Source organism: Hibiscus syriacus, unplaced genomic scaffold (assembly GCF_006381635.1).
Source record: "Hibiscus syriacus cultivar Baekdansim isolate YM2019G1 unplaced genomic scaffold, ASM638163v2 tig00110187_pilon, whole genome shotgun sequence".
Classification (NCBI taxonomy): Eukaryota; Viridiplantae; Streptophyta; class Magnoliopsida; order Malvales; family Malvaceae; genus Hibiscus; species Hibiscus syriacus.
In genome coordinates, this window is record NW_024062618.1 from 1,168,497 (window position 1) to 1,181,145 (window position 12,649).

General features: G+C 35.5%; 1 protein-coding gene across 1 annotated transcript; it reads right to left on the bottom strand.

Moving 5' to 3' along the window:
- Window positions 1–8,204: 8,204 nt before the first annotated feature.
- LOC120217354 (arogenate dehydratase/prephenate dehydratase 1, chloroplastic-like) lies at window positions 8,205–12,037 on the bottom strand. Its single transcript, XM_039214493.1, has 10 exons — window positions 11,517–12,037; window positions 11,295–11,305; window positions 9,598–9,794; window positions 9,333–9,413; window positions 9,129–9,224; window positions 8,934–9,011; window positions 8,772–8,861; window positions 8,619–8,686; window positions 8,421–8,502; window positions 8,205–8,300 (listed from the first exon to the last, which is right to left on the bottom strand). The coding sequence occupies exons 1-10, from the start codon at window positions 11,771–11,773 to the stop codon at window positions 8,244–8,246; spliced, it is 1,017 nt and encodes a 338-aa protein (XP_039070424.1). The 5' UTR covers window positions 11,774–12,037; the 3' UTR covers window positions 8,205–8,243.
- Between the last annotated feature and the right edge of the window lie 612 nt (window positions 12,038–12,649).

The following is a 12,649-nucleotide window of genomic DNA, read 5'->3' on the forward strand; positions in this document are numbered from 1 at the left end:
TAGATTTGCTTTTATCCAAATCCACTGCATATTCATAATCAACATACCCATTGATAAATAAGTTTAATCATCCGTAACATAATGCAATATTTGAGGTCCCTTTGATGTATCTCAGGATCCTCTTTACTGTATTCCAATGCTCTTTGCTTGGATTTTCCATGTACTGACTAACCACTCCCACTGCTTGTGCAATGTTTGGTCTTGTGCATATCATAGCAAACATTAAACTTCCCACTGCTGATGCATACGGTACTCGAGACATCTTCATCCTCTCTTCTTCACTGCTAGGACTCATACTGGAGGATAATTTGAAGTTAATAGGAAGAGGGGTAAAAATTGGCTTACAATCATGCATGTTGAATCGTGACAAGATCTTTTTCTAGTAATTCTTTTGTGAAAGCCAAATCTTCCTATTGCTTCTGTCTCGGTGAATTTGCATCCCTAGAATCTTGTTTTCTGATCCCAAGTCCTTCATTTCAAATTTCCTAGCCAGTTGTGCCTTCAATTCTTTAATATGATCTTTATTGGGTTCTGCAACCAACATGTCATCCACATACAACAACAATATAACAAAATCGTTATCGCCAGACCTCTGAAATAAGCACAAGGGTCTGATTAAGTCTGTTGTATCCAAGGCACATAATGAAGGAACAAATCTCTTATACCAACACCTCGTCTGCTTTAGACCGTACAGAGATTTGTTCAACCTGCAAACTAAGTTCTTCTTTTCTTTTTCTTCAAAACCTTCAGGATGAAGCATGTAAATCTCTTCTTCAAGATTTCCATGAAGAAAAGTTGTTTTAACATCTAGCTGCTCTAGATGTAAATTCAATGTAGCACACATTGCCAAAACTACTCGAACTATTGTTAGTCAAACCACAGGATAAAATATTTCATTGAAATCAATACCTTCTTTTTGAGCATATCATTTGATCATCAGTCTTGCACGATACCTCTCAACTTGATCGTCACCATTTCGCTTGTTTTTGAAGACCCATTTGTTACCAATTGGCTTCCTTCCTTGTGGTAGTGACACAAGGTCCCATGTATTATTTTTAAAAAGGGCTTCAATTTCTTCTTGCATCTCCATCATCCACAGTGAAGCATCTGAGTTGTTTATTGCCTCATGGTATGTTGATGGTTCACCGTCCTCTGTTAAAAGACAGTATGCAACATTTCCTTCTATAACATAATCTGAGTGCCAATTGGGACGTCTTCTCACACGATCTGATTGACGAGTTGTTGGAGCTTCAGAACTCTTTGGTTCTTGTTCATCATATGTTGGTTCTTCTTTAGAAGAATCTCTTTGTTCAACATCCTTTTCCATATGTATCTGTATAGTCTCTGACTTTTCAGCGCTACCATTTTCTTTTTTTCTTTATAGCTTATCTTCTACAAAGATAACATCCCTGCTAATGATCACTTTACGGGCAGTGAGATCCCATAAGCGATACCCCTTTACACCATCAGCATATCCCAAGAATTTGCATTTCCTGGATTTTGGAAATAGCTTTGAAATTTCTTGGGAGTTGTACATCACATACACAATACTTCTAAATACATGGAGGTTTGAATAATCAGCTGGTTTACCAGTCCACACCTCCATTGGTGTCTTTAGCTCTATTGCAGTTGATGGAGCTCGATTCACCAAATAACAGGCGATATTGACTGCTTCTACCCATAATATTTTTTCTAGGCCTGCATCCCTCAACATTGCTCTTGTTCTTTCTAACAAGGTTCTGTTCATCCGCTCTGTCACTCTATTTTGTTGAGGAGTGTTCGCCACTGTGAACTATTTTTTGATGCCTTCTTTCCTGCAAAAGTCATCAAATTCTTCGCTTGTGTATTCTCCTCCATTATCTGTTCTGAAACACTTGATCTTATTTCCAGAATCAAGTTCCACCCGCGCTTTGAAGTTTTTGAAAATTGAAAACACATCTGACTTCTTCTTAATAGTTTACACCCAACATCTCCTGGAGTAGTCATCAATAAATGAGACAAAGTACTTTGCTCCACCTAGGGATGTAACTGGTGCTTGCCATACGTCAGAGTGAACCAATTCTATAACACTTTTGCCTCTAGAATTTGATGTGTTGAATTTCAACCGGTGCTACTTACTTGTTATGCAATGCTCACACGAAGTAAGTGATACTTTTGTTAAGCCCGGAAGTAGCTTTTTCTCCACAAGGATTTTCATTCCTTGTTCTGACATGTGTCCAAGTTTCTGATGCCATAGCATTGCAGAATCTGAACTACATGAGGAAACAGAGGCTTCTGCTTCTAGTAAAGTCTCTCCCTTCAACATGTACAAGTTTACTGCTATCTTTTCGCCTTTTAGCACCACAAACGCTCCACGGAACACCTTTATGATTCATTTATGTGTTTTAATCTTGCTTGCATTATTATCCAACAATCCGTATGATAATAAATTTTTCTTCAGGCCTTTCACATGTCGTACATCTCGAATAACTTTAATTGTTCCATCATACAATCTTCAATTTGATGGTTCCCACGCCAACAATCTTTAAGGCATGATCATTGCAACTATACACAGATCCTCCTGAGACAGGTTCATAATGATGGAACCATTCTCTTCTTGAGGTCATGTGATATGTTGCTCCCGAATCAATGAGCCATATATCTGCATAGAGCATCTCCATCATCTGAAGTGTTTTTGGTATTACCTTGTGGATTGGAGTTTTTATTTAGACTCCAACAATCCTTTTTCAAGTGACCCTTCTTTCCACAGTTGTAGCACTTTAAATTCTTTTTGGTTCTCGACTTTGATCTACCATATTTGTGACTGCTACTTTGGTCACGTTTTGTTGATCTCCCTCTCATTGTTGTTAACGCTTCTGCTTGTTGCAGATTTACTTATCTGTCTTCCTTGTTCTTGCACCGATTTTCTTCTTGTAGAACAACAGTTGTAACGTCATCGAAGACTAGACTAGTAACATTACTGTTTGTCAAGTTGATGATAAGTTGATCATATGAATCAGGTAGACTTTAAAGTAGAAGTCCAACACATTCTTGTTCTCCTATTGTACATCTTAGGGATGTAAGCTGAGAAAATAAAGTGTTCGGCGTGTTTAAGTGCTCCATCACTGAAGTAGATTCCGACATCCGGAGAGTGTATAATTTCCTCTTAAGGAAAATTTTATTGTGCAACGATGTGGCCTCGTACAGTTTGGTGAGATGATCCCATATCTCCTTTGTAACACCCCAACCCGTACCCGACCCGGATATGAGTTCGAGGTGTCACATTGACTTTTCAAACTTTGACTCATGACAAAACTCGAGAAAATTTAAAACTTTCATTAAAGTCACAGCGGTTTGTTTAACTCAATCAATTAGTACATGCCAACTATATTCAATATACATAATACATCTAATTCAAAACATCTTTTTTGATCTGATCTTCGGTAAGAAGTAACTGACCAGTCTTGCTCCTCTTCACTTTTCTTCTAGCTTTCCGGAACCTACGTGTGAAACACTCACACGCTAAGTCGATGACTTAGTGAGGCATAAAAAACATATGACCACTACTAATGCATTCATAATCTATACTTATTATATCATACAAAATCATACATTCTGTCATACAACCACTATCTACTTGTACACACACATCATTCACATATTCTATAACAGGTTTCATAGCACAAAACATGTAAATCATATGTAAGGTATTTATTATTATCTCTTTATAGTCTTATTTTCATTCTTTATCTTTTTGTCATATCTTGCATCAATTCCTCTTAACCAAGCTATATACACATCATCATATCACATATAATCACTTCACACCATAAAAATTACAAACCAATCACATACTATCATGCAAGGTTCTTTATATTATTTCCTTTATTAGCCCATGTACACATGTGAGACCATATATGTGAGTCTATAGAGGTTGTACACTAATGCTGTCACCACAGCTCGTATAATTGCACCGAAGTGCCATGTAGAATTGCACCGGAGTACCGCGTAGAATTGCACCATAGTGCCATATAAAAATGTCCATAAAGACCACATATCATTCCTTAAGAATCATATACATATACTAGGGATCAAGTATGTCTCACAAGACTTCACACATGTTCCAAGAATATATATATCCCGAAGGACCGCGTAGACCCTCGAATCTTGGCATCAACTATAACCCCAAGCTCTCAAGACACATAACATGGGCATTAATATTTATGTTAACATACATTCACATGTACACATAGTCTCATAGTTCTTTCACATAGCTCATTGTCATATAAATCACATATCACATATACATATAGACACATGATTCACTTACGCGTAGAACATTTTCATATGATCACATATCACAAAGCTTATCACATATAATGTATTCTTTTCCATATAATCACATAATCATATAATATTTCATATGACATACACTTTCTCTTTCATATCTCATGTCAAGTATCATATCTTGTAATCATGTAATCATGGACTTATCATCACATAACTTCTACTCATACGGTTCAACATCATTAAACTTAGTTCACTTTTTCATATTATCATACATTTATAACTTATGTCCTATCAATAACCTATAAACTTACTCATATACTCATATATACTCTTTAATATAATTTGCATAGCAATGCTCTAATTGTATCATATAATGAGTTACCTAAACTCTTTCATAAAGTTTTGTAATTCTTCACTTTATAATTCATAAATTGTAGTTTCTTTAAGTATATAAATCTTCCCATAAAACTTATGTATCATTACTTATGTTTATGCCCTCAAATTTATACTATCGTAGAGTCTCTTAAACTTTCTCATGTAATCACTTATACCATATAATATGACTTATACTTGGTTATCTTATATTCATATATATATATATATATATATATATATATATGTCATGATTCATTAACTTGTAACTTATTTCACATATTCATTTCAGTCCTTATGTCTTTATCATACAACTTATTTCATGTTATTCTATTATTACATAATAGTGTTTTACACAAATCATATAATAAATATAAAGCATATCAATATCTTTAGTCATGCATACATACAATTAATGTAATACATATAATCACATATATCATAAAACACATAATCATGTTCATGACTTCACATTCTAGGAAATTGACTCATCGCAAGTCTTATTTCCATTAAACACTACATGTTACTAGTATACACTCACCTGGCCTCACTAGTCAATACAAATCTCTTAACTTTCCCTTTTATCAATCTTACTTGACAATGATTCTGGAACTCGTTCAGGCTCTGAATCTACATAATTATACATTTTCAAGACAATTATTAGATACCTACATCTTGTAATTCGATACTAACACTTAAACGAACTTAATAAACCAATATTCTTTTCTTCATTAGGGGGGCCAATATTCTTTTCTTCATTAGGGGGGAATCGGTTCCCTCCTGTGGGGGTATCGGTTCCCCATGACATTCTGTAAATTCTGGTTCGTTTGAGGGGTATCGGTTCCCCTTGAATTGGTACCAATTCCCCTAGCCCAGAATCACATGTTGAGCTCGAAAATCACTTCATTTTCAGCTCAACACTTCATATTCACTACCTTTATATTCCTAACTTTCATACATACTAAACTAATTAATTTTCATTCAGTACCTCTTTAACTTAAAAATTCACTCCTCCACATAGCATTCAAGATCATACCAAATTTTCTATATGTTCTAATCCAATTCTATCACTCCAAATCTCTAATTTAACCATTGACAAGTCAAATTCAACTTCACAATATAATAACTCCTTCTATTTCAAAAATTCACTTAAAAACTCTTCACATTTAATCCTTCATAACTCATTCATTTTGCAGTTTCAACATGCTTTAATCTCTAAATAATCTTTCTTATCACCCCAAGAATCAAAATTAATTTAAAACTCAAGAATTAACCAGTTGAAATTAACTTACCTTTGCCATGGAGCTTACGGGAAGAGAAGAACCCAAGAATCAAATTAAGTTTAAAACTCAAGAATTAACCAGTTGAAATTAAACTTACCTTTGCCATGGAGCTTACGGGAAGAGAAGAATAAGAAGGTTGAACCAAAGTCTCCAGACTTTTCTATTTTTCATCCATTTCCATGTGCCACCTCCTATATAAAGGAGAAATAAAAATCTTTCTTATGGAATTACCATTATACCCTTCAAACTTTCCAAAAATTACCATTTAATCTAACACTAAAATTTTTCTATTTAAATCCTTGAACTTTTAACTTGTTTCGAAACCGAGCATATAGTTTTCAAAATTTGCAATTTAGTCACTGACCCTGATTTGGGATGTTACATCCTTAGTTGTCTTCTTCTCCTCGATGCTTGACAATACTTCATCTGTTAATGCTAGATGAAAGTTTGTCATAGCATTCCCATCCATCTTGATCCATTTGTTATCATCTGTGAAATCTACCGGCCTTTCACTGATAGCTGCTAGACAACCGTCTTTCCTCAGGATGACCTTCATCTTCAATTTCCACAGTGAGAAATTTCTCCCATTGAATTTTTCAATATCAAATTTCGTTGTCATAGCTTCTATTATGGATAGCTCCCACTATTTCACTATTGTGAATAGTTCTCTAGAACCTTCAACGAATGAGTAATACCTTCTTACTTTCTTATGTTGGAGGATCCACCTTTTGGTAGTAACCACAAAGACAATAAACAGATATTACACACTCAAATCTGACTCTGATACCAATTATTGCAAAAAAGGCTATCGGATAGAGCAAAAATCGCAACTGATAATTTGAGAAAATAAAAATGAAGATAAAAGAGACACAAAATTTACGTGGAAAACCCCTAAATAATATAGGATAAAAACCACGGGCAACGGTAGAAGAATTTCACTATGAGAAAATATGAATTACAACTTCTCTCGATCTACCAAGGAGAAAACAATGATAATTCTCTCTTGATAAAAATGAGAAAACAACTCTCAAGAAACTCTCAAAATTCTCTCTAGTATTGGAAGAAAACTAGAATGTTTTGGGATGGTTTTGAAGCTAAATGAGCTAGGGTATTTATAGTTGAAGCTTAAGGACTAATTTGTAAATATCCTAAATTACAATGACTAAAATTGAGATTTTACCATTGTCCAAATTCAACTAAAAACCAAACAAACTTTCGGTGCATTAATATTGTTTGACTATTCATGCCAACTTGCTTGATACTTTCGATGGCATGTATTTTCAACAGTTCCATCATCTCAATGCCCCTCCTCGAATCACAAGCTTCCGTTACAAAGCTTGGCAATTGATTTTGTGGGTAGTAACAAATATAAATAACTAATCAATATTGTTGCTTATCCACATGGGATTCTTTCTTCCGAGGTGCTTTCCCTCATGTTCATATCTTTTTGGATAAGCTAAATCTGTTCTATTTTACCCGTACATACTACTGGTGGTAAATTGATTACGGAAAAAAAAGCCTTGAAATGCAGAGTTAGTGAGAATTTGATCCAAAATAATAATAAAATTATTATTTTATATTTATACATTGTTAATCAAATTTTGATAAAAAAAAATGGTAGCATGATGTTGCATTAAATTTTATTTAATTAATTTTGATTTAGATAAAATGTGAAAAGTTAAATATTTATTTTATTAAATCGAATTTTTAACTAAATTTTTAATCAAATTAAAGTCATTATATTTTGTTTAGATTCGAGAATCAAGTTTTATCAAAAGCATATCAAACTCAATTTCGAATCAAAAGAAAACCCTACTCGACTGGCCCGTTGTTATCCCTGATACCAATAGATATCTAAATCGTGGTGAATCCATCTCGGGCATCTCCACTTCTCGTCAGATACGATAAAAATCCCTTTTTTTGTTGGATGATTGGGAATAATAGTAAAAATAATAATTGTAAGAAATCTAGCAACCAAAGTTGAGTTTCAAAGGTTAAGAGGAGATACATTGATATCACTGTGACTTTGCATTGTCTCTCATGTTTAAAATTTCACAACGTTGCACACCACTTCCTTTAGGAGGGTGACGAAAACCTATGAGGACAAAAGAGCTAAAAATGAAATGAAAGAAAGAAAAATAGTTCATGTCGAAGAAACTTTCGATAATAAGTCAACCTTCCGACGATTTCCGGCCAACTTTCCATCCAACTTTACATGTAAATGCATAGCCTGTGGGTTGAACCGTCACCATCGTTGCAGGTTTGAAAGAAAAATGAGGTATATGATGACAAAACCTACTGAGTTTTGGAGATATCCATCTATAGAATTATATCCATCGGATAGAAATTGAGGACTCGGAGAAATCCGACATATTCCTGCCAAAGAGCACACAATTCATCTTCAGATTCACTCTGCGTGAATCAAGGGAAAGGAACGGAGCTATGCAAATCATGCTAGTTAAGAGAGACGTAATAAAAGACTGCGAAACGACTGACCTGTAAATGTTCCAATGCATTTTGGGCACGCAGTTCAGCCATAGAAGCTTCAAAGTCGATGTAGAAAAGATAGTCAAAGTACCTGATACCACGCATCAACCGGATTAATAGCATTAATTTAATTACTTGTTATGATAATCTCTGTCAAGAAAAATGTGCTTTGCTTTCTTTATCTGAATACGAGTATACAACACTTACATGGCACTCCCTCTGTTAGAATCGTCGACGACCCTTAGAGGACGACCTTTTTGTAGTCGACTCTCCATCTGAAAATTGCTCCAAGAGGCAAGACAACAATCAGAATCGTCTCTGATAATGATAAGACAAAGATGAACACTCTGCTAAAGTTACCTTTGTCAGATTAATATCCCTTAGAGAGAACACCGCCAAGGCTTTTAATAGCATGCCTGGACCTTCTTCTAGAGTAAAAACTACACTGGTCTGGAAAGTCGAAAGATTATCAACGAAAGAGATACATTAATTGAATAAATGACCGAGTTCAAGGAGGTATACCTTATAAACCCTGTCCGTTCTGGGAATTATGGGTTTTCTTGCAAGTACCAAATACCTGGTAATGTTATCATCCTCGTCCTGATGTACGAGAGGAAGTAAATCAACAAAAGAAAGAAATGTGTCTAGCCAGCATTCAACTTCTTCGAGGAATCGATGTGGCATTAAAGAGGGATAAGAATACTGAAGATCTTTTACCTGGATTTTATCTGCAAGAATGTCAAGCCCATATAATGCAGCTGCTCTAGCACTTGCTATTGCGCCTATATCCCTTTTGCCACTCAAAGCAACCATCTGCTCCAGTATCATAGTACGTAGAACATCAAGAACAATAAAATAACAAGAAATGAACAAGACACGACTCGAGGAAATTGAATTAGCACAAGATGATCTCGAAAGTACCTGAGCAGCACCAGCAGAATCATCAGCACTAACTCTAATAATGCCTAAGTTGGTAAGGGTCATCTCACATTGAGCAAGTGCCTGAAAATGAGGATATTGATAGCAAAACTAAAACTTCAAGAATCTAAATGACCAACCTCAGCATGAAGTTTGCATATTCGATAAAGCACATTCCTAAGCGATAATATATTTTACATGCTAAGATTTGGCGACTTCCAGAACAAACAAGAAAATAAAATGATATCGTGATATGAACATGATCAACCTGGTCATGACTGAAAACACGCTTGACTTCCTGCATCGTGACACCAGGCAATGCCAAGAGGCAGTGATTAACAACCAACTGTACCTCCCTTACGATGTGTAGCCTATGCCGGAGGAGTAAGTCATAATTACGGTGTATGCTACCACCGACAGAATTCTCAATGGGGAGAATTGCTTTATCCACCAACCAAAGTTCAACTACCCGTTAAAAGAATGCAACAATGTAACGGACATGTTTTAGTATAGTTCATGCAGTAAAAAAATACCAATAAAGTACTTATCATCCGGACATTGAAGGCTGATTCAAATTGGTCGCATGGCACTATCTCACAATTGGGGTATGCTTTAAGAGCAGCACCCTCACAATTAGGGATGGCAAAAAAACCCGAACCTGACGGGAAAACCGAATTAAACGGAGACGGGGAAAACCATTTATGTTAAACGGGGACGGAGAAAAACCGTTTATGTTAAACGGGGACGGGTTTAGTAATACCCGCCCCGATAAATATTAAAAATAATTATTATATATATATAATATTAATAAATTTAATTTAAATTAAAAAATATATATAATATTTATATATTTAATTTAAATATATATACCCGGCCCGATACCCGTTTAAATAACCGTTTAAATCCCTGCGGTTTTCTAAGCGAGGACGGGTACGGGTTTTTTAAACGGGGACGGGATGGGGGCCCAATACCCAGCCCGAACCCGGCCCGTTGCCATCCCTACTCACAATATGCACCCGGGTTTCCCTACAATATGTAACGACTGGTATAACCGTATAAGCATAGCAAGAAACACAATGGAGTTCAGTAAAAGAATAAATAGATTTCAGACCTGATAAGCAATCCTCACATTTGAACCATTAGCAGGAAATGGAGATAGATTGGTTATGGACAGCGGTTCTACAGAGCAGTTATATATTCAATCTTAGAAATTGCATCGAGAAAAACCATGTAACTGTCCGAGTCATTAAAAGATAAACACAACACCTTAAAAAAGAATAATACAAGAAAACTGGAAATAAATTTATAGTGCTAGCTAACAATCAATGTATTTCCTCTAGCACCTTTTGGACATCTAAACCACATATTTACAACTTAAGAAAATCACTAGATCATACCAGTAGACAATCCAACCTAATTAAAATCCATAGTATCAACCGATATCGACCTACCTAAATCGTTTAATGGTTACATTCCGTATCAACACGTCTAGAACACCTCAAGTTTGTCCACGTGAGTAGCTTCCCATTATGCATGATACTCGAAAAGTTCCAAAAAAGAACATTTCTCCTACTCATGCCTACACGTGTAACCTGAGTAGCTCGTAAAAGCAAGAGATGCCTGATTCAGCTTGAAAAGAACATAATTAAAGATCAGCATCGATCGCCAACGACAAAGTAAATGTTAACTGCCATGCAACGGATTTCATTTTGGATTTCTATGGGATCTAATTGTCCAGAGCACTGGTTCCATGCAGGAGAAAATAGCAACCATCTTCTATCTTTTCAATGGTTATATATCCTCGAAGCACATTCAAACAACCCACACCGAATACAATTGACCTCATAAATGGCATTCTATATATTAAATGAAGCATCATCCTTCCTGATGAATGTTCCATTTACCACTCATTCAAATTCATTGAAAGCAGCTGCCTCTAAGGATCGAACTCATTCAAAGTAGAACCATTGATATAGCTATAAACATCACAACAGCAAAGAGGAGTAATCTACATTGCCCTCAACATATATCAGGATTCTTTTCAACCTCAATTAAAATAGATTTCCAAGTCACTTGAACTTTGATTAATGCTAATTAACACAACAAAGCATCTCTACAATCTCACTCAATAAAACTGCAGGAAGACAATTTTAAAAGGGATTAAAACCAAATATCAGTTCAAAGCACTAAAACCGAGTTAGCTTACTAGGAAGAAGACGCAAGCCCTTGTGAAACGCCCTGGAGACTGTGGTCCCATCTTCATTAATCTTCCAAGTGAGAGTTTTCTTGGCCCCAGGCTTGTCATCTTCAGCACCCAAAGCAAGGCATTTCAATTTGGAAAACCTCAAATCCAACACAATCCTACCTCTGCTAGACCCCAAATCTGATACCCAATGAAGAGGCTTGTGAGGGCAAAAAACAATTGGAACACACCTCAACGCCATTGAAAAAGAAAGCGAAATTGAAGCTGAACCACGGTCAATGTTAATGTTCTATGAAAAGAACAGAAGGGACAAAGCTTCAATCTTTCAATGAAGAAATGAAAAACACTGTAAGACACCGTTAAAGGAGAATGCAGGTTAAAGAATCAATGGACCCCAAATAACACAAAAATACTCAAACAAAGAAAATAAGAAATAAAAACCCAAACTTTTTTCTTGTTTTCAACTGGGGTTTTAAGGGCGGGGTTGAAGTGGAAAAAAAAAATCAAAGTAACGTACAGGTAAGCAATTCAAAGAACTTGAGTATACTAGGAAAAAAGAGGTAGTTGGGAATAAGAACGTTGGCAACAAGTTACATTGGAATTAGATAATAGTACGATGTTTAATTCAACTTTATATATTAATAAATCGAACATAGATGACTAAATAAAAAAATGAAAAAGGTAAGTTAATGATGACAACCTGGAAATGGACACATAACCTTCCAAAATTTACAGTAACGATTCAGCAGATTTAATTCTATGAATTTAAAATTTAATAAGAATCTACGAATCAATTGATTTTATTAATTGAAGAATTTATGATTATTTTTTGAGATTCTGAATTCGAACTCTGTTTATGTAAAAGATATAAATGTTTATTGTTAAATAATTAAAAGAACTCACCTTCCCGGACTTGCACAATAGATTCTGTGCCGCTTCGAAGTGCTTGCTCGAAGATCTCGGCTCGTCGCATCCACCTAAAAGGGACATAAGCCCTGGGAGTTCGCGTGAGTGGCCTGGTTGCCTATAATCCTGGGCTGTAGCACATACTTTGATCGAGTATTTTCTAGTCGCTTAGAAAATGCAATGCTGCTGGAAGAAAGAATCACCGGTGGAG